The following is a 21,470-nucleotide window of genomic DNA, read 5'->3' as shown; positions in this document are numbered from 1 at the left end:
CCACAGATTTCGACTATATATTCGCTGGTTCTCACTCGAATTTCTCTCCCACTTCTTCTCTTCTTCCACATCCTCACTTCGTTCTCAATCCTCGAACAAGTTCTTCCATCTCGACCACAATCAAGTCATCCACCAACCTCAACCATCAACCACTTCAAACAATCTTCCTCACTCAACCATACCAAACCTTCACACCACAATCAGTCAAAATGCAGTTCACCAAGGTCATCCTCGCTGCTCTGGCCACTGTCGCCTCGGCCAATGTCATCAACGCCCGCCAGGGTGGTTGTGGAATTGGTACCCTTCCTCAGTGCGCTGTAAGTTCATCTTCCATTCTTTCCCTCTTCAATCTTCTTCCATCTTTCCTTTCAATTTCTTTCATCACCATTACCATCACCTTCACTCATCGCTTCCTAAGTCGCGGATTGTGAGCAGACAAACTAACTCATCCTTCTCACTCACAGCGCACCTGCATGAACGAGGTCGCCCCTCAGATGGGCTGCGGCAACAACGACCCCAAGTGCCTTTGCAAGGACCTCAACAAGCTCAAGGTCGTGGGCCGTGACTGTGCCATCCGCGAGTGTGGCGGCTCCGCGCCGGCTCTCGACATGTTCGAGAAGGTCAAGGGCGTCTGTGCCCGCTGCGGCTAAGCAAGGGCGGGCTTGACGGCTGCCCACGACCGACCGCCGACCGATTTCTTGATCGACTGACCAAGGGCACGGGACATGGATGGAACGGGCGTGGAAATGGGCCATCTGCGTGACGGTTCTCATCATGGTTTTCTCTTTCTCATTCGGGACATGGATTTCATGGAGGGATAAACGCGGAGAACAATAGACGGAGGATAATAGACCATCATGGGGCAATAAAACAAAATTTCCACATCATCTTGTTTGACCTCAGTCTTCAATTTCTTTGTCGTGTGACTTGTGATTTTGACGTTGTGCGTGACCGCCATGCCCTAATAACATCCTGTGGCCAGAACTTAGGGCATTATGGTCAAAGGCAGGAGTGAAAAAGAAAGTAAGTGTTCAATGTCCAAACACTATCACCAACCACCATTGACGCCTTGCTGAAAAGCCACGAAGCCACCCAGTGACTGAGAGGTCCAGTATTTTCACCATCTCCATGCAGCACCCAAGATCCACCGTCACTCCCACTATTCCTTCGCGATCCGAAACTGAACCCTCCTGCAACCCTCCCACGGCATCCAACTCTCTCTGGCAAAGTATACATATGCCCCGCAGTTCCACACGATGCAGGACAACATGCCAAAAAGCACGGCATTTGCATCTATATCGGAGTATCATATTTGGTTCCGCATGTGCTATATGGGTGTCTGTAATGGATCCTCCCTGTTGTTGGGGGAACCGCGAGTCAAACCGTGATCGATAGTCCCATTCCCAACTCCGCATTGCTTCTAGGTAGTTTTATGATTGGTGATAGACTGAGAATAACAAGCCCTATCCATGGTCTTGTTGACATTGCCTCGTTTGCATTGACAATAATCCACTTGCAGGACTAAATGTAGGTTGTTGAATCCACAAGACAATACAGATAATAACTACCCCTTTTCCTACTAACCCACTATTCCTTAGGAAAGATCCATTACCCATCAGATTTCGGTCTGGATCCTGTCATAACGACGTCTATGTATTATGGGGTGCTGGAGGATTTTGTAGGGATCATAACTCAAGACTCCATCCAAGCCGAGGTCTGAGTTTTCGGTCTCATCAGCCACCTGTCCCGACTCTCGACATCCCTCGGGATGCCTGGGACCTGGAAATTCATCATGAAGTCTAGTACAGCATAAGAAAGTGAGCATGTCCGTGTTACTAAACTCCGCCCAGCCGTAGGGGCAGGAGGACACCGTCTTATTGAGGGACTGACCTGTTCCTCGTAGTTCATGTATCCAGAATTGAGCTTTCTACCCAATATCTAACGCTTGTAAATGCCCTTTCGACATTGGAAGACAGAGCGGTCCTAATAATGGCCGCAAAAATGGATTGGATGAATCAACACAGCGTGGCTATGAAGTCAGAAGTGCTTTGCATGTCTCAGTTGACGTCAACCATGCCCTTCCTGGCGCCCAGAAATGGTGAACTCAGCTAGTAGAGGGCGGCAATGAAGTGAAATCATGTGGAGATACTGAGTACTCGGTTATGAACTAGTTTCACCAAGTGCATGTCTCAGTTAATGTCGACGTCCTCACCCTGCCCTGGTTGGTCCATCAGCCGCCAGAGCCGTGATAGTGCAATCCCGCTGACGCTGGGGGCGTCAGCATGGCGGGCAGGGCACTCCGTACCTCAAAGCTCTGACACCAGCGGCAGCAGCCATTCCTGCCAGGGGTTATTGGGCTCAGACAATTTCATCGGTTTGACCGACTGCCGAGTGGTTGGCAGTGCAGGAGGTTCCATTGATTCGCCAATCTGCATGTCAGACTGGTGAGACGATTTTGGATGAGCCGGGAGGCCAATCAATCCGAGTGCCGGCTAGCAAAGTACCTAGAGTGAGAAACCCGTCAACACAAAAACATCAGGCATTGAACCCGATTCTTTGGACCACCTGGGCGGCAGTGGCCTGCGCCTCCAAAGACCAGGGCAAACGGTTGCAGGTCAGCGGCCAACCTGTCAAAGAACAATTCTTTTTCGCGTTCTTGGGCCTCGTGAAGCGGCCGGCAACATCGCCCCCAACCGTGTAGTTTCCCATGTCTTTCCAACTGAATCTGCCAGCTCAAAACCCAAAGTTTCGGGTTGGGGAGGCGCAGGGATCGGAAGCCTGGGTTGGGGTCGGAGATTGGTGGCTGCATTTTTGACGGCGGTCCAGGCGACGAAGGACCAGACTAAGGAAGTTACTGTGTAGTTAGAGAGCGCTATGTATGCATCTGCGCTGTAGCAAACCGTCGGTGTGAACGCTTGAGGATCGCCTTACCTGGACGTGATGGAAGATCATTGTCATCTTGGAAACAAATGATGTTCCATGTTGATGTGATCGGTGCGATCTTATTAGGTTGGTGACAGGAGGGCGGAAAGATTGAGGGTGTCTGTCCTGATGCACAGAGGTAGGTAGATGTTTGGGTAGGATTCAAGCCCTGGCATCGTGCACCATGGAGCGAGTCCCGGCATCACCAAAGAAATCGTCAAACTGATCACCGCCAATCTCATGAGGCTGGACGAGATCATACCTGTTGAGAGCATGTTAATGCCCTTCAAAGAACTCCCAAAATGAATGATGTTAGATCTAGATTGGAACTTGGTCAAATCTCAGAACTCCCGCTTTCCTAACCACCAAGAAACCCAATCGCCCTCGCCTAGCCACAGGTATCTGAAAGTCATAAAACAACAAGAAGACAAAGACTGAAGGAATACTTGTACACAAAAATTATATGCCCAAACCACCTCTTCCTTACCCAACCAACGCCCGCCATGCCTCCCAGCTTTCATCAACCGCTCATCCTCCCTCCCACTCCACCAACCTATCATTGCTGTCCCTGCTGCTGCACCCCAGGCTGCCAACCAGGCAACTCCGCAGGCCTCCCATCAGGACCCGTCACTGTCGTAGCGGCCACTTGGTACGGATACCCTCCCGTGCCATACCCAACTCCATTCCCCTGCCCCGCATTCGCCAGTCCTCCCCTGTTCACTCCATCGTCCAGCTGATGATAATCCGACAACGCCGTGGCCGGGCTCGCCGGCGCCTCCACTACCGGCGGCTTTTGCTCCGTTCCTGAGGCCCAGTATCCTGCCGGAGGCGCCACCGGTGCTGCTGCCGTCGTCCACGGCGACGGGGCAGGTGGTGCCCACTGGGAAACGGGTGCGTAGCCCTCGCTGTGGGGATAGGTGCTGCTTCCTGGTCCTCCGCTGCTGCCGGCAGCCGCGGCGGCGGTGGTGGTGGCGAGAGCCTCGCGGTCGCGTTTTCGCTGGTGGTTGAGCCAGAGGTACATGGCGACGGCGCCGAGGAGGACGGCGCACGGGACTGAGACGCCGATGGCGACTTTGGCGGTGGTGGTGAGGCCGTCGGAGGTGGTGGTTGTGGCGGCTTCGGAGGAAGCGTCGTCCGAGGCGTCGTCCGAGGCGTCGGTAGGGTTGGAAGGCGCGTTGCCGGTCCCGGTGGCATTGTCTTTGCTCGGGGATGAGGTAGGTTCCGTGGCGGAAGTGGTGGAAGCGAGGGTGGAGGTGGAGAGGGTAACGCTGGTGGATGTGGCCTGGGTTTCGTTTGCTCCGGTCTGGCCCGGTTTGACAATGTAGAAGTAGTGGCTGTTGGAGTCGCCGGTGGTTTTTCCGTCTTCGAAGATGCTCATGAAGAAGAGGTTGGAGTCCGACAGGTTTTTCCTGGTGCCCACCACCCAGGAATAGCTCTGGATATCTACCGTCTTTTCTGTGCGGTTGTGAGGATAAGATCTTCAAAGCTAGTACACAAGAGAGTTCAACATACGGATGACATATTCCAGACTCCCAAACCACTCAGCTGTAACAGGGTCCAGCTGCCAAAGAGTGATTGAGATAACTTGTCCCGGGGTATTCCCCGTCCAGATAACGTCGAGAACAGTGCCGACTTCGTATGTCGGGCTGCCACGCAAATCGCCAACCGGCCCTGCCTTGGGAGGATTGACGAATTCCAGAAGAGCGAAGGCCGGCGCTGGCAGCGCGGCGAGAAACGGAAGGAGACGCATGGCCGGCGAGGGTACTAGATGCTTCCCCTTCTGCCGCCTTGAGCTTGAGAGGAGGTTGTTTGGTGTTGAAGGACGACAAAACAGCACACGCACACACACACACACAACACGGACAACCGTGAAGAGGGCGGGAACCGAATAACACAAGAGCCCCAAGGGGGGCCCATCATCCTTCACTACCTTAAAGACTGCGCGTTAATGCTCATCTTTTGGTTGCTACGCTGATCGCATTAGCCGCAGAGCTACCGCGCTCCCTTGGTAGAATCCTTCGTGCCGGGGGCGCGGTTCACGGGCCGGGGGTCGGAAGGCTGGGTTGGTGGTGGCGGATGTGGGCCACCGTCAGCAACGTTATGGAGATCTCCATGGCTGCGCAGTTAGCGGTGGAGCAGTGGAGGAAAAGTAAGACGCTATTTTTAAGCGTATCACGTACGTTCTCGTAAGGCTGGGAAGCTTGAGACGGAAAAAGTGTTTAATCCGAGCAACGGCTGTGCCAAGCCCACCTGCAAACCTGCTGGTCTCTCGATTTCAGACTCCAGACGAACGACTGTGTTTCCTCAGCGCGCCAATTGTACTGATCCACAAACTATCCACAACTTTGGGACCACTTGGCCAGAAAAAGGGGCCGGTGATGACCTGACAAACTCGACCCGCATCGAACTGTGTTACACCAGAGTGCTGATATGAGATCCAAACTCACCCGTCTACACCGAGCAGCCGGGCCTGAGCAAACCAGACGGAAGTGTTGGTTGCCTTTCACGCCAGCCCTGCGTTGCCAAGGAGGAATCGCATGGGCTGCTGCTTTAGCCCCCTGTTTCGAGTCAGGCTCGTGGGCTGCTGGCAGCCAATCCAACGTCAACATTCCGAACCGAAATCACCATGGCCCCGCTGCCCGCCCTCCGAAAGGCGATCCCTTCTTTGGAAGCTAGCCGGCCGCTATTGGCGTGAGGTGGGATGTGGGAGAGCGGGCGCGCTTCAGCTGGCTGACGGCGCATGCACCTGACCCAAACCTGTTCTGCTGCGTCTGTACCCGGGCCTGAGGTCTCCTGTTCCAGATCGGAATTATCACAATGGCTGAGGCGCAGCTTTCCCGTCGGGGCCTGAACACGACTTGCAGATTTCGTGTTTCTATCCGCACCCAAGCGCTGGTTCCTTTGAGGCCCGACTCCTACCGGCACCGACGGGGGTTAACCTTGGATATCCTCCAGGAACCGTGTTGACAAGGCGCTTTGTGGAAAACCGCCGCTCTTTTTTTGTTTTTTTGTTTTTTTATTCTTTTCCTCGTCTTCCCTCGGCCATGAGGTAAATCCCTCCTTGCAACGAATACCACATCATCCACCATGTTGGCGAAGGTCCAAGCCGCCGTGCCCTTCGCTCTTCGGCAACGGGTCCCATCACGACTCGTCCCCCTCATTGCAATCAGCACCCTCCTTGCATTATGTTTCCTATTCTTTGGCAGCCCGGATTCCCTTTCCTGGGGACCGGAGCCGTCGCAACAACACCACCAGCAACTCGTCCCGACACGGCCATCAGTACCGCCAGTTGTCCAGCAGCCTGAACAACCGCAGCCGACCGACGGCAACCACTTCAGCCACCAGGCGCCCGTAGACGACATCCCCAAGCAGATCTGGTACAAGCTCGGCCCCGCCGGCCTAACTGACAAGACGCGCAAATGGACCGACGGCTGCGTGCGCGCCAACCCGGACCATGTCGTGCACTTCATGTCCGACCCTAACGCCGACGACTACGTGAAGTCGCGGTTCCGCGCGACGCACCCGGAACTGGTAGATATGTTTCTCAAGCTCAAAGGTTGGTCCTAGCCCCTCCCCCGCCCCCGCGCCTCAAAACCTAGGCCATGCGCCCGCTGACTGAACCCGTCCGTCCGCAGTTCCCATCTGGAAAGCCGACATCCTCCGCTACCTCCTCCTCCTCGCCGAGGGCGGCGTCTACCTCGACCTGGACGTCTCGTGCGAGCAACCCATCTCGAAATGGATCCCCGAAGAATACCAGGGTCGCGCGAAGCTCGTCGTGGGGTGGGAGTTCGACATTGGCTGGGGCGACAACATCATCCGTCAGTTCGCAACCTGGACCATCGTCGCAGCGCCGGGCCTGCCGCACGTTGAGGCCGCCATCGACCACATCATGGGCAACTTCCGCGAGGCCATGAAGAAGCACAACATCACGGACCCGGCCAAGCTGGAGAAGGACATGCTCGGCGACGTCGTCGACGCCACCGGCCCCCGCGCGTTCACCAGGGGTGTGATGAAGCATATGCAGGAGACGTACAACACGACGTATGACGAGATCAAGAAGATCAAGGAGCCCAAGCTCACCGGAGATATGTTGGTCATGCCTGGGTGGGCGTTCGCGTTGAGCGTGAACACAAAGTACAAGGAGGTGTTTGGGGAAGATTTTAAGATTCCGCCGCCCCTGGTGAAGCACCATTATGCAGGGACATGGAAGAATGATAAGGGCGGAGAAGATGTGAAGTCATCATGAGGATTTGGATGATAATCTGATGCTTTTTTCCTGGGGTGGCTATTTTTGTTACGTCTTGGGATATACATGGGACAAACGGGTTGGCTTGAGTCAGCATGTTTTTTTTCCTGATTATGTTCTGTGGTACCTACTTAATGGCTATCGATTTTGAGGCGATCATGGCATTTGGCAAGCGAGTCTGTGCAATTGCAGGATTGGGCGTTGACAAAAGGTTCATTATCAGCTTCGGATTAGACGACAAACGTCCTGGATGATGGAGCCAAAAAAAAAGATGGTTGGGCAAAAGATATGTCCCCTCGACCGGAATCGAGCCGGTGACCTTTCGGTTCAATAATTCCCATTACAGCCGAACGTGATAGCCAACTACACCACAAGGGGCTTATTTGGTGATGTCGAAGTGGGCCGGATTGCCGTCTCATGGAGTACGTGTGGAGTTGCGACTGGGAAGTCCGGACCAACTCAAGTAGAAAGACACTTTTGTCACAATAGGTGGTTGTTGCAACTGCAATCATTGTTGTGTTCTTAATATAGCCGACGTAACAAAGGGACCTGACGGCATCCTCCATGTGTGCAATCGCATGTACTGTATGTACAATGAACGAGATGCCGTCGTCGCCAAGGCCCATCTGCCGATGATACATCTTGAGATCTACCCGCTTTACTCCGCCGGCGTAATATGGCCATGTCAGGGGGCCAGTCAGGCACTTTGTACATACATACCTGAGATGTTGGACGACGTTACAGAAATTACTCTATGTTCCGATGGACTGGACCCCGAGAAGTTCAGGGAGCTTATAATATCCTCTGAAATGACTCGACGCCGATGGACAGCAACGCGGTGATCATGTCAAAGAGGTACGCATTTCTCAACCAGACCAAGCGCGAGCTTGTGGCCCCCAAAACTCAGAGTGAGTGAAACCCCGAATTGAAACTGCCGCTCACCACAAGTAAGTTGGTTCTTACTTCCATGGGTGTCGACGCGCCCGCACTCCTGTGGCGTTCTGATCCAGGCCTCCCGGGGACGTCATCTGCCGCAAGGGCATCATCAGCCTAGCGACAGCAGCGTTTGGGCGACATGAACGCATGAGGCTTGGCCAGTGCACAAGTACCACGCAGTCGCCAGACAGGTCTTCTCCTGAACTGAATCTCTGACAAACTTCGGTGCCTCCGTTCTGGCCACGAGCCAACGTGATGGTTTTCTGCTTTGGAGGATTGATCGAAGGTAGGATTTGAGAGTCACAGTTACGGTCCCGAAGTGATGAAAGTGATGCCGTTTTTGTGTCCAATACCGTCCATACTCCATCTTTGAAGTCAAGTACCTACCTGAGATAAAATACCGGATTAGGAAGGTCTTTCAGTGAACTGCAGTCGAGCGGCGTAGCTCAGAACGCAACTCCCGAAGGTTTCATCTCATTTTACTTTCCTTGGCTTGACTCCTCAGACGGGCAGGGCCGTTTCGGCGAGATCCTCTGAACCTATGACCCGGACGGTCCGCGATCCCGTCCCTCACACCATGCTGTGCCGCCGGCACCTACTAAAACCGAGGCACTCGACTGATGGACATTCGCAGTACGGTCTCGCCGGGCTCATAGCGGCAAGAGGTACGCGTAATACTACTGACCTCTTAGTTTAGTCTTACTCCGTATGTATGGACGCCTCAAGGCTTCGATTGCTTCGTCCATTGTAAGATGGGAGTTAAACATGTCGACATTGCAGCTCCGGATACCGTCGTGCCCCTCGCTCAATGGCCTAAGGTGACGCCCCCATGGATTGCGGTACTCACTCGTGGTCTTGATGTCGTCCTTCGGATTGACGCGCTCTTTGTATTCTCTGGTTAGAAGGACGGGGAATGAAGACGGAGATTTGCCTGTGCAGAAGCCAGCAGGCTATCTGTCACGTCTCCAGGATTTGAGTGCTTTTATATTGCTTCGGGCTGGGCCAAGCTAGTTGATGGGATTGAGTGTTGGAACTGGTTCGCCCTTTCTAGGGTTTATTATTATATACCTGCATGACACAAACAACTCCCGATAAAGAAGACATGGCGACCATTGCCAAATGAATGAAGTACACAATTGATTAACTTTAAACTCACAGAAAGGCTCTGAGAATTCCTTCATGAATTACCAGTCGAGCGTGGAGTGTAATACTGTATCTCCTTGTCAGGCTGTGGCGCCTCTATCCATTAAATACTCCGTCTGTAATAATATCCATCCTCGTACCGCCGACGTTCCTTGCGTCGATGGAGACACACACGTACTGCAATGCCAATTATGGTTGAAACAACCGTGAGAGCAGCACTAACAGCAATACCGATAATGGCTTGGTGACTGAGCCCTCCGCCTCCACCATCGCCGGACGCAATACTATTATTTTGAGCCTCAGAGGACGACGGCGTCACATCTGATGTAATATGCGTGCTGCGCTCAAGAGGACTCAGGCTAGATGAAGGTGCGTTTTCGGCAGTTGTGGTCTCAGGTTCACGTGTCCGGGGAGCAGATGTCTCCTCGTCATCCTCGACCTCTTTGGACGATGGAATCGGTTGAAGAGGCGTGGTGATCGGCTGAGGGTCGGATGTAGCCGGTCGGGTTGGATTAGTTGTGAAATCATCAACAGTGGTGGATGCGTCCAGTCCGGCCCAAGGTGTTGGAAGAATGAGGATCACTTCCCGTGACGAGACGCAGCGATACGTGGTCAGAGTCGTCGAGCCGAGCCAAAGAAACGTTGCACATTCACCCATCGTTTCCTCGCTGAAGAAAACCAAGTGTTAGGGTAATTCGCCAGCATGGGAACAAGAAACGTTGTGTATACGTGAGACCTACCAGCACCCTGTCCCAGGGGCCATCGATTCGCATTGTCCCCTCTGTGCGGCTGCAGAGTTGAGGCAGACTGTTCCTACTCTCCCCATCCATCCATGAGGCCGGCAGTCAACCATGTTGTTGATGGTGTCTGTATGACATTCTTCCTCCTCGTCGCAAATAAATGCGGCCGCTGGTGGTCCGAGCAGGTTAGCATGGGACTTGGACATAACATGAACGAACACGATGCCTCGGTATTAGCTTTTCTTAATCACGTACATACGATATTGCCATACCATCCGCAGATCCTGTCGTTTGTTTGTCTCTTGTTGACCTTTATTCCATCCGGCACTCCATCATTGGGCCACAGAGACAACTCCTCATTGTTGACGGCGTATCGCAACTTGCTAGTCAGAGGGGGGAAGTCGGACGTTGTCGCGAGGAGCGTCGAGATATCGAGTAACAGGAGCCAGCAGGTTCGCCCATGCTACGGTGCCAAAGATCACAAGAATGGAATGTAGGGTCCAAATGGCGATTCCAGGTATTTCCGTCACCGTTTCAGGGATCGATTATGGGCACTGGCAAGTAGCCTTCAATGCCATGTCGGGAGACTTACTTCTGGCCATTAGGAGCTTGATAGGCGACGAGGACATGTGGGAGAGGTGGGAGTGTGGACATGGCCCGTCACCGGGAAGAATTAATAGGCGTTCATACATGAAGCTGCAGCCTTGTCGTGAAACGCAAGTCCTAACAGCAGGGCAAACCCTCTGTAAAGACGGCGCGTTGCTGAGCCCCTTGTGGTGCCTTCAGCGAAGGGCTGGAAGCCTTCAGGGATGGCTGAGCGCATGCCCTCGCATAGAGGCCACATTGTGGCACGCCACCGTCAGAGTCGTGATGGCGTCTGCCTAAATCTTGTAGGTGATGCTGCAGTTGTCTGAACTTGGTTTAAGTGCAATCCAATGGATGATGGAAACGACTCAGGAATTCTTCCATCTTGAAACGAGTCAAGTAGGGAGGTGTGCTGGGGGCTACTTGGACACAGGTGCACGATGACCTCAAAACATGACCGGGATTTGATGTAGTTCTGGCCGATGAAGTAGGTCAGGTGTGTTACTGCTGTGGGTCGTCACGTCGACATAGGCATACGCAGCTTGTTGGTATTGACGCGCAAGGCTGGGGAATACAACCAAAAAGCCCATACGTGGTTCGCTGTTTAAGCGCCCTGATATAGATCAGCCACAGTTGGATGCAGCTATGATATTTATACCTCTAGATGATGGATTGGCATGAACAGGGCTATGAGGAAAGAGGACATTTCACACACAAAACCAAGGAGGAAGATGGAGGCTTATAGATGCGTATTGGTATCGCCGTCGCCCTGAATTGTGATACTCTTCTTACTCTGGACTTGTCGACCAGTTTTGAGATTAGGTAGCGTAAGCATTACTCACACATGGAGGACACTTTTCTCAATCATGAGCGATTGAGTACGGTATACTGCGATGCCCCAGACCTTCTGCTGGTAGTGAAGATCCCAATGTTGCTGGTTATGTCTTGCGCATGCACTTCAGCGGCACCGCGTCCAGCTCGTCAGCTCTCAATCGTTGGAAATAGGGGTAGCGTAATCTATCATGAAGTCCCAAAACTTGGCCCATTGTCCGTTGTAAGAACAACTGAAAATGCTCTCATAGACAGACCAAGCAACGTGTATTCGCTGGCGGTCTTTGCAGGTTGTACAGACTCGATCTTGCGGGTCTGTGGGCTGGTAACAACGGTTTTCGCCTTGCCAAGGTGGCTCCTCATCAATTTTAAGATCTTCATATAAGATGTCAGGTGGTTTGACCTGCATGTTGGGATTTGTGGTTGCCGTGAGATCGTGGTGAAGTCCAATATGAGTTTGCCCTAATATCCCAGGCAACAGACTCGGGCCTTGGAAGTGAACAGATGTGAATATTCGGGAGTTTAGCGGCCCAGGGGATATCCTGTGATAACCTCTCAGACGTGAACACGTAGACGCGAACAAATGCTAGTGAAAGGAGGGACAAACTGATGGAGCAACCAAGACAACGAAGAAGTGAATCGACTGCCTGAAGTTGGACATCGCGTGGCGCATTATCTGCTCCTGTTCGATCCCGTCCAGGGCTCGGTTGCTGGAGCCTTTCTGTTTCTGGCCCCCCTCTTTCAGCAACACAACCTAGGTACCTATCGTATTCCATCCATGAAGGAGGCATCAAACAGAAACAAGACGGCCGATATTGTCAGTTCAGGTGTCAGCCCAGGAAGCGTTTAGTCAAGGATGCTTCAATCGTCATGGAGGAGGGATTAATGCCGGATCGATGTCGATATAAGAGAGGACACGGGTTTGAACAGCTGTTCCTGGGGTTGAACGTCTGACTAGACATTCGCGATGCCGACTGCCACGCAGAAAACTATTTTTGGGTTGTGTGGATGTGTTTCAAATCATGAGTCCGAAGGAATGAGACTCGGCCGAACTAGAACATCAAAATCGATAATTATTATCTTACCTCTCAGCATCACAGCCCAGAAGACCGATTTCTGACAAGCGCTGAGAAGCCTTGGGATGACAGCTCTCAATGGGGGTTTCAATTTTGAGATGGTGAATAGGTAGTCAAGACGGATAAATGACCAAAGGCTGGCCGCCAATAGTCTGCAGCTCAAGGGTCAAGACCATGTCTCGGGCCACAGCCTCGCGGCACCGCGGGTGTCACCATTCCACGGGACGGGAGAACTCACGGCCGATCCACCAAAAATAACCCCTGGCGGAACCTATGAACTTCCCCAGACTGTTGGAATGCCTTCGCAGCGCAGTCACACTAAAATGGATGCTTCGCCTCTTCAGCCGTGAAGTTTTTGGGGAGAGTTACGCCGAGCCCCTGATGATGTTTACCATGAGAGCCGTCAATTATGGGATCTGCAAGGTACACTGCAGCTCTGAGCTGTCATACAGACTGCTGTAGCATGTATGAATCGTCCCGGCTTTATCATGGTAGTTGCATCGACATCTCAACGCCTCACCAAAGCCTCCCTGGCGGAGGAACATGGACTTCATGCTCCACGTGTAAGACACTACATGTGGGAAAAAATATCGATCCGTGCCGATGAGATCTGTCTTCATTCCACGGAGAGACAATGCCAACCACGGAGGAAAACACCCATGGAGGCGAAGGTGTCGAAAATACATATAAGGAGCTCGAAGATCCTCGATGTTGGACTCGATTTCATCACCAGCATCAGCATCAACAAGAACAACAACACAACACAATCCAAACATCCAGAACAATCAGCTTCAAGGTCCCCAGCCAAGTCGCATCCTGCTCAAAGAGCCTTACAAACAAAACAACACAGTCAGTCCAACCCTGCAAACTCCACCACGGAACCAGTACCTGACCTCCGACCCTACCAAGTCCAACCCCACTAACACAACATCAACAGTCACCACCACCACCAAGCAAACAAAATGAAGCCCACCATCTTCGTCACCCTCCTCGCCGCCGCCACCTCGGCCTCGGCCTGGCGTCTCGAACTCACCTCCAGCGACGGCCGCAAGATTTCGATGCACGGCACCAAGGGCAGCGGCTGCAAGAACATCGAGTTCACGCCCTACCCCAAGGTCAAGAAGGCCTACTTCAACCCCAAGACCAGCTGGTGGCCCGACCCGGACCGCTTCGAGCTCTTCGTCAACCGCAACTGCGACGGCCTGAGCTACCGCAACAACGGCGGCAACTGGAATCTGAACCCGCCCCGCACCATCAAGAGCTACCGCGTCAAATAGATGGATGAGGGTTGGTGATTTGGTAGTGATGCGGAGAGATGGGTAGAGATGGGGAGGATGGGAATCGGGTGGGTGGCACTGGTGAAGGAGGCGGTCTGGGTTTGGGTATTATCTGTTCTGTTGAGGTGTTCAGGCGTTTGAGGGATTTGTTTTGTTTCGGCTCGGCAGGTGAGAAACTCACCTGCCGAGTCAGCCTTCTCAGTCAGTCGCTACCGCTTAGGTTTAAATTTACTTGGGTTGGGTTCTAGTTTGCGCTCCTTGGTTCGCAATCTTGCATATTATCGGATCCTTCCCGCGCCCCTGAAAGCCACAGTATCCGAGAAAAACTACCACGACCTGAAAAATACCAGGAAATTGGCCGACAGAACACATCGCACCATTTCTGAGCGGTCAAAGAACACCGACGGCAACAATTTGGAGGAAAATGCAACGGCATGAGACAGTTTAACAATGGACTGACTAGTCAGCTCCGTTTTCCCCATCATCTTCATCCGCTCCCTCTGAACCCTGTTCATCTTCGTCTTCTTCGTCTTCACTGTGATCATCTCCAGATTCATCCTCTGTATATGGCACATGAGAGTTAGTTTCAAGCATGATACAACAAGGCCCAAGAGGGGATAACTACCTTCATCATCATCATCCACACTAGTAGGAATACTGAATTCGGAATTCACCGCTCGTATGGCCCTCTCGATGGCTTTCTCCATTGTCATGCTGCTTGCAGAGCATTGCCACTCCCGAGATAAGCACATCGAGTCAGGATCTGTGAATCCCACTAGGAAGGTGTACCCTTCGCACTGGACATGGAGGCCGCTGAGATCGATGATTTTCAGATTCAGGTTGGGAATCTTAAGCAGTGCCTTCAAGAAACCGATCCAGCTGTTGGTCAGTTTGTTCCCTCTCCGCTCTTTTTCGACCAAGGAGACCCTCCGAAAGGACACGTGCCTAAGAGTCGGCGCAAATTTGTGAAACAGGGGAAGGACCTGATCGATTAGAACATTGACGTTGCCGATGTCGAAGCGTTCGAGTCGGGTGAACGTGATAGGAGGGGTCTCGAATGCGCTAGAAACAGGCTGCCCGGGGGCTTTAGCGAGCCATGGAAGGATCAAACCGGCGTCATCCCACGTGGCGTTGTTCATGAAATTGAGACGGAGCCAAGTGAGGTTGGGCGCAAGGGAAAGAAATTTCTGAAGCATGAAGACCCTTCGCCGGGGTTTTCCGAGTTCGAGCGTAAGGTGGAGCGACTCGAGATTTGAGAGAAGAGATTCCATGGAAGAGGCGATACGGGGTGGAACATAGAACGCTGAGTCTTGGAGGGCGAATTGGCCCCAACGATCGAAAGTAGATCTGGTCAACACCTCAAGGTTTTTCGGTCGGGCATGGGCAGCGGCCAAGGCAGCCGTGACGGCAGCGAACAACTGGGATATGTATGTGTCGTCATAGGAAAATGGACTTGGGCCTGGCCTCATTCCCGTCATAGACTGCAGCAGAGCGGCGCCGTAGCTTCTCCATTCAGAATTGTCCCGAAAGCGGGTCCTGGAGTTGAAGTTCCGGATGTCTACCGTTTCCAGGTTTCTGAGATTGCTGAAAGCTTCGGCCAACATGTCGCGAAGCATGCCTGTGGACAATAAGTGCATATGGTCTGCGTTGGCAAGTAGGGTGTTGTGTACCTGCTCCTCAGTCGGACCGAAACTCCCGATTTCTTGAGCGAGACATGGGCGGTGGGTGCTGATAATGACGTGCTTCAGGTAAGGTGACAGAGTTGGGTGTTTCGAGATGTCAACTAGAGCCTGCAAGCTGAAGCTGGTCGCCATGAACTGCTTCTTGCGAAAGAACTCGTGCGAGAAGGAGTTGAACGTCGCCCGTTCCAGGGCGCGGCAGGTCAACCGCACATTTCCTAGCTCAACGGTAGTGAGGTGGCGGGTGATACGGAGCAGGATTTCGACTGGGAGTTGGACCAGCGACGATTTGGCTCCAGAATTGGTTCCATTCGCAGGTGGATCTGATTCAGACACGTCCAAAGCGTCCAGCACGTTCCGAGTTGGCATGATGGTGGCCATGGCGGGAGTTAGGGTGAGTGTGAGACTGAAGGGAAGTTCATGTGACAGTGACGAGTCGGTGAGCTTGAAGGCGATCCAGAGATTGCATGCAGCAATTGAGATGGAAAAACAGGCAGGGTTTGAAGGCAAGTGATGGAAGTGATGGGACTTCTGGTCAAGCGTCTAGGTGACGAGCAAGGAACCCCCCCCAGCAATAAATATCTCCGGGATTGCTCTTGATCGTGCCCAGTAGTTGTCGCAAGACCGAGTCGTGAGTTGGATTTAGGTTTGCTGCCTGGCTGGGTCGTCCCAGCTGCCCCACCATTTTAGGCAAGTGGGTCTTGCCTGCCTGCAACAACCTGCGTCTTTGCTCCAGAAAGCCAGGGGCGGGTGCAAGGCTGGCAACACCGCAGCGATTAGTGCCTGCTGGGAGGGTCAACCCCTCAATGCTCTGTTTACCTACCCAGGTAAGGTACCTGAGATACCCTAGTTTCCTTTGTTTTCGGTTACAGAAATTGTGCTCAGATGCAGTACCTCTTCAGGATTTTTGGATGGCTTGTCCGGTGGGAGAGCCTGGCGTCACCAGGTATGGCATCTATGGGCATCGCCATTGTTGGTGTACCTACTTGACCTAGGTAGGTACTCGTGTCCATATGCGAAGAAGAGCCAGGTGGTCATGAACTCTGAAAGAGTGGCCGAGGCCATCGCTAAATTTTCGATAGTAGCCTGGCATTCTCCGTCTCAACGTCTTTTCACGTCTATTGCGTCCCAGCCTTTGCCGCCGCAATCTCACCAACCACCTTGGCCGTTGCCTCCACAATCAACTCGTGCTCATGAGAATGGATCCTCTCCTCGAGCTGGTGAAGGTCTTCACCTTGACGACACTCAATCTCCCTGACCAAGATGGGTTGACCCCGATCCACCTGAGCAATGACATAGTGCACCATGATGCCGGTCTTGTTGTTCTCAAGCTTGCCGGCCTGGAAATCGTTGAAAGCCCGTTCGATAGCCCCGGCGCCGTCATATTTCCCTGGCCGAAGTCAGAAGACGACACATCCCCTTCTTCAGCCTGGACTGTACTTACCCGGCAATGCAGGGTGCAGGTTGATGATCTTGATGCCGGCGGCGCCAATGGGGTCGAGGAAATGCGTGCCAAAGACGTACATCCAACCGGCCAACACAATCAGGTCGGGCCTGTCCTCCCATGCCAGAATTTTTTCCGCCAACGCCGCGTCGTACCTGTTCCTCGCATCCTGGATCTTGGCCGGGTCGGTCTCACCCTTAGCTTGGAAGCCGTGTGAGATGAGGTTGAAGTATTCCCAAGGGATTCCCGCGCGGTCTGCCCGGGTTGTGGCGTACGCCTTGCCCCGATTTACAACCAAACGGATGATCTTGGAGTTCGGAATCCGGCCATCGGCGACAGCGTCAATCAGTGCCTGGAAGTTGGAGCCGTTGCCGCTGGCCATGACGAGAATGCGGCATGGTGGCGTCATGGTGTCGACAATGGATGTGGAAAGCGATGTACAAGGGGCGTGATGTGGTTATTTTCACCAACTTGAGACCAAAGCTGTTCATGTAGGCCTTGGGGATGGATGCCTGGATGGGCTTGAAGGGTCAATAGCGACTCGTCTCCAACTCCTCATCTGATGTTGCGTCAATTTGCTAAACATGAAAATGTTGTGGTGGAGACATGGAGGGTTAGGGTCCAATGCGGGATTCATCGTAGGAGTCAGTGTGTACGTAATTTTTAAGATTGACAGGTTGGGCAGCAAAACACCTTCGACGATCAAAAATGTGACAGAACCATTTTCTGAGATATATATATATATTTAGAATCTAATGCTCAAGATCCTCAGGAGGTACTGACCTAAAACTATCATCTACCAGCTTTTAGTGACGTCAGAGGGACTTTGACAAGTCATGATGGCTTTGGTATGTTAAGTCTAGAGTACCCTGGGCGAACCTGTGTCGGTGATCTTCAGAGGCGGAGAGACGGGAGAGAGCTTTGAACGCCAGACGGTGGAAAGAAGTCCAGACGATGCTCCTGCTACTTAGCAGGGCTCAGAGGAACGCAACAACACGTGATTGAAGTTTGCTTCCAGTGCTGTTTGTCGCTGTCCAAGTCAAATTTGTTTGTGGTGCCCGGCCGCTGGCACTGCCACATGGACTGCGGTAGGTACTCCGTACCGCACAGCGATTCGAGACTGGGTGTCGGTTTGGTCAGCCCCCCTGTTTGGTGGGTCCTAGGGCTGAAGATCGGACTTCCATGTCTCCCCACCTTCGTGCTCCGTAACCGCCGCCGAGCGAGCTTGTGGATGGATTCCCATCAAGTTCCGCGGAGAAGACAAGCCAATTGGACCACACCAGGCCGTACCCACCAAGGCATTGGGGGCACCATGATGATTGATGGCTAAAATTTACAAGTTTCGATGGCAACGATGAAGACGCCAACTTGAAGGAACATGTACATCCAACCAGAAAGCCACCTGCTGATCCCCCGCTCAAGATCGGGGCCATGCACACGTTAGTGCAGCCCGATCGGACGGCATTCTGTCTCTACGTACGACTTCTTGGGTCCTACTGCATGCAACACAATTCTGGGCCCTGTACTTGTACCTGCCAAGGTGTCTTGTCTGATGCCAGCCGACGACACTGCGCATTCGACCTTGCCCAAGAGGTCTTGGTGCACTCAAGCCTCCAAAGAAAGCTAACAGGATCGATATACTTAACCCCAGACGCATGGTAACTCAGAAGATGAAGACCAAGTATTCGCCACCGGACGATATGTTTGCTGACACCAGCTCTACCCGATCCAACCTCATCGGGGTTGCCATCTGACTGAGGTGGGCAGCTATTTACATACTTGTGCTCGGAGATGACTGTCGGATTCCAATTCCAGCTATGCAGCTGCCCTGTTACATTCTCCAGCACTCAGCATCTAACCCCGCGATGTAACTGTTTCATCCCCGCGACCCAGCTTCTTCGACAGCTGGGACTCAGAGTTGCTTATGTCCTGAACAGCCAACTCAGCGCATATCTGTGGGATGAAGCGGACTCGGATCCATCTTGGGGATTCGACGATCCAGACATGTCCTTCACAGTAGGCCAGGACTATTTGGCCTTCCGGCGGCCACATCTGTCCACATCACACACAAACCTGGAAGCACAGGTTCCCCTCTCATGCGCCGTCGCTGCAAAGCGACTGAGGCTGGGCTGGATAACTAGCGCGTGCTGTCGGACACCTTATTCGCCCGGCCCGCCCACGCCATCCCCCCTTGTCTTCGCCGGGGCCCATCAAAATTTGGGCAGGCTATGCGCCTTTCGGGAAGCTGACCACCCAAGGCTGAAGACAAAAGAGCGGCCAGCCTCCTTTCGCGCGCATGGCCTGTGGCATTGTGAACTGGCGGGAAATCCTTCCCCAAACACCACCTTCTCCCCAGCTTTGGCTGTTCACGTCGCTGTTCCAATTCGAGGACAGTGACACCTGGTAACAGGAGGACCTTGGCGCTGTGTGCCTGACCTCGGACGGAGCCCGTCATCGACAGCGTTTTATGAAGCACGGCCGCTCGGGCTGCGACACAGTTGTGCGCCGCTCCGACCCCGCACAGCAACCTCCCTCGCCGAATCCGAAGACCCGGAGTTCCGATGCGGTTTCAATTCTGGCTGCTCGGGGCATTGAGCCAACACCTGGGCGCAAATGCCCTAGGTTTGGGACAGCCCTTGGAAGCACCGCTTCCGAGGATAACAGAAGCATCGACCCATGATGCTGTCGATGGATGGACGCCCAAGCCCACCGAAGGGCCCGAGGTGGAACTTGCGCGGAAAGGTCATCCGGAATTTCTCAGAGTGATGAAGAGGCAAGGGGGCCTCTTCCTCAACTCTCAAACTTGCGGATGGTTCTCGGGCTGGGTGTGTAAGTTTGTTTCCGAGATTGAGAAGTGTGGGCCGAATGTGAATGTTGACAGAGATTGCGACCAGCGGAACCATTCACTTGCAGTATGTCTTCCACCTGCGTCACGGGCATAGAAAATGTTGTCGGGTGCTCTGCGCCGGGAGGACAGAACCCATTCTTCACGGTCTGCCTCGATTATGCCGCCTATACAAGGGGGTTATGTGATTCAGCTGGCCCGCTGACAGGTTGCTGGTGAGGCTTCACTTCGAGATCCATCACACTGTTTCCTATCGATTAACGCAACCTTTCTAGCATGACCTCAACATATCCCGAATGTGTCACATACACGTGGTCAGGAGCATCCAAATCTATGTTCAGATGCGGAGAAGAGCGCACCGTTTTGACCTTACTCAACACACCTTGGGACCGCAGCACGAGGAGTTCAACATCGAGGACTCGCACCACGAGCAGTACGACCTCAGATATACCGACCAGCACTAGCACTACTACAATCCACATAACGCCTACCTCCACCTCCAGTGGCAATAATAACGGCAGCAACGCCCCTGTCGGGGCAATTGTTGGCGGCGTGGTTGGCGGAATCGTCGCCTTGGGGCTCGTCATCGGTGTGATCACCTGGATTGTTCTCCACAGGCCAAAAGACAAGCCTACATCTCCCGACACCACCTACACAGCAGTGCCTCCGACCGACGCGCAGATGTCCATGGCTCAGAGTCCTGCCGCCGCGAACAACGGCACCTTTGTGGCCCCCGCGGGTTACGCGCCTGTGCCACCCACCTCACCGTCGCCGAACGTTGACCCAAACAAGATGACGCCGTCCCCCTACCAGCAACAGCAACCGTTTCCGCCGCCACCGGCAGAGCTTGCTAGCAATGAGCTCCAGCTCGGCCAACATGGTTTTCCTGCCGAGATGATGGGCAGCACTCCGGAGCAGCTGCAACAACAGCAACAATATCAACCGTATCCTCCTGCCCATCAGGAGCAGCAACCCGGACAGCCATACCAGGCATACCCTCAACAGGAGCATCAGCAGCTTGGACAGCAGTATCAGCCATATCCCCCTCAACAGGAACAGCCGCAACAACACCAACAACAATATCAACCTTACTCTCCTCAAGGGCAAGATCAATTCCAGCAGCAGCAATACCAACAATATCCTGTCCCTCAGCAGCCACAGGATCAACAGCAACCGCAATACCAAATGTATCCTCCTCATCCTCAGCCACAGCAGGCTCCACAACAGCAGTATCAACAGTATTATCCTCCACCGCAGTAAAGATGATGCACAATGTTCTCGATCTCGGCTGTTCATTGGGCAAAGCTCGGGGATTCATCTCCTTGCAACGGGTTTGGATTTGGATTTGGGAATAGAAGGTTGGATTTTCCAATGTTATGGAATGGTTCACTCGGTATTGGATTCATTGGACGTCAACTGGACACGGCACGCCATATAAATGCCTATTAATGATGGGATTACTGTATCTCTTGCTCTTCAATGCTTTGGATATAAGGGAATCCTCGAGATTTACTTGAGTTCTCCACAGTTGGAAGTATCTCATAGTGCTATTAGTACATGAAACGTAGTTTTGCCTGTTCTTATGCGAATCTCTCGATCTACCTCACATATTTATGACTAAATTCAAGCGTGAGACGGGGTTTCCCTTCCTTGTAAGTTAAGCTAGCGACCCCTGTCACGAAACACCCCCGGTTGCGAAACAGTCTGTAAACCCACACTGACTTTCTCAACCACCTTCCTTCAACT

General features: G+C 53.1%; 7 protein-coding genes and 1 non-coding gene across 8 annotated transcripts; 4 read left to right on the top strand and 4 right to left on the bottom strand.

The window, feature by feature from the left end:
* Positions 1 to 209: 209 nt before the first annotated feature.
* Positions 210 to 650, top strand: VTJ04DRAFT_7650 (uncharacterized protein; the record flags this gene model as incomplete). Its single annotated transcript, XM_069366001.1, has 2 exons — positions 210 to 317; positions 465 to 650. The coding sequence occupies 2 exons, from the start codon at positions 210 to 212 to the stop codon at positions 648 to 650; spliced, it is 294 nt and encodes a 97-aa protein (XP_069216979.1).
* A 2,828-nt stretch (positions 651 to 3,478) lies between these two features.
* VTJ04DRAFT_7649 (uncharacterized protein) lies at positions 3,479 to 4,672 on the bottom strand (the record flags this gene model as incomplete). Its single annotated transcript, XM_069365999.1, has 2 exons — positions 3,479 to 4,377; positions 4,435 to 4,672. 2 exons carry the CDS (start codon positions 4,670 to 4,672, stop codon positions 3,479 to 3,481), a joined length of 1,137 nt encoding a protein of 378 aa, XP_069216978.1.
* A 1,337-nt stretch (positions 4,673 to 6,009) lies between these two features.
* VTJ04DRAFT_7648 (uncharacterized protein) lies at positions 6,010 to 7,168 on the top strand (the record flags this gene model as incomplete). The annotated part of the gene is made up of 2 exons (XM_069365998.1): positions 6,010 to 6,478; positions 6,558 to 7,168. 2 exons carry the CDS (start codon positions 6,010 to 6,012, stop codon positions 7,166 to 7,168), a joined length of 1,080 nt encoding a protein of 359 aa, XP_069216977.1.
* Positions 7,169 to 7,459: 291 nt separating this feature from the next.
* Positions 7,460 to 7,546, bottom strand: VTJ04DRAFT_t99. The gene has a single exon. It is a non-coding gene; the product is annotated as a tRNA-Tyr (tRNA).
* Positions 7,547 to 13,441: 5,895 nt separating this feature from the next.
* VTJ04DRAFT_7647 (uncharacterized protein) lies at positions 13,442 to 13,756 on the top strand (the record flags this gene model as incomplete). Its single annotated transcript, XM_069365997.1, has 1 exon — positions 13,442 to 13,756. The coding sequence occupies one exon, from the start codon at positions 13,442 to 13,444 to the stop codon at positions 13,754 to 13,756; it is 315 nt and encodes a 104-aa protein (XP_069216976.1).
* Positions 13,757 to 14,215: 459 nt separating this feature from the next.
* Positions 14,216 to 15,816, bottom strand: VTJ04DRAFT_7646 (uncharacterized protein; the record flags this gene model as incomplete). The annotated part of the gene is made up of 2 exons (XM_069365996.1): positions 14,216 to 14,316; positions 14,382 to 15,816. The coding sequence occupies 2 exons, from the start codon at positions 15,814 to 15,816 to the stop codon at positions 14,216 to 14,218; spliced, it is 1,536 nt and encodes a 511-aa protein (XP_069216975.1).
* Positions 15,817 to 16,553: 737 nt separating this feature from the next.
* On the bottom strand, positions 16,554 to 17,288 carry VTJ04DRAFT_7645 (uncharacterized protein; the record flags this gene model as incomplete). Its single annotated transcript, XM_069365995.1, has 2 exons — positions 16,554 to 16,825; positions 16,880 to 17,288. The coding sequence occupies 2 exons, from the start codon at positions 17,286 to 17,288 to the stop codon at positions 16,554 to 16,556; spliced, it is 681 nt and encodes a 226-aa protein (XP_069216974.1).
* Positions 17,289 to 19,644: 2,356 nt separating this feature from the next.
* Positions 19,645 to 20,984, top strand: VTJ04DRAFT_7644 (uncharacterized protein; the record flags this gene model as incomplete). The annotated part of the gene is made up of 3 exons (XM_069365994.1): positions 19,645 to 19,708; positions 19,774 to 19,939; positions 20,000 to 20,984. 3 exons carry the CDS (start codon positions 19,645 to 19,647, stop codon positions 20,982 to 20,984), a joined length of 1,215 nt encoding a protein of 404 aa, XP_069216973.1.
* Between the last annotated feature and the right edge of the window lie 486 nt (positions 20,985 to 21,470).

The sequence above is a fragment of the Mycothermus thermophilus genome (genome assembly GCF_041956435.1).
Source record: "Mycothermus thermophilus strain CBS 625.91 unplaced genomic scaffold VTJ04scaffold_5, whole genome shotgun sequence".
NCBI lineage: Eukaryota > Fungi > Ascomycota > Sordariomycetes > Sordariales > Chaetomiaceae > Mycothermus > Mycothermus thermophilus.
Note: the sequence above shows the minus strand (reverse complement) of the source record. Positions and strands in the feature narration are given on the sequence as shown.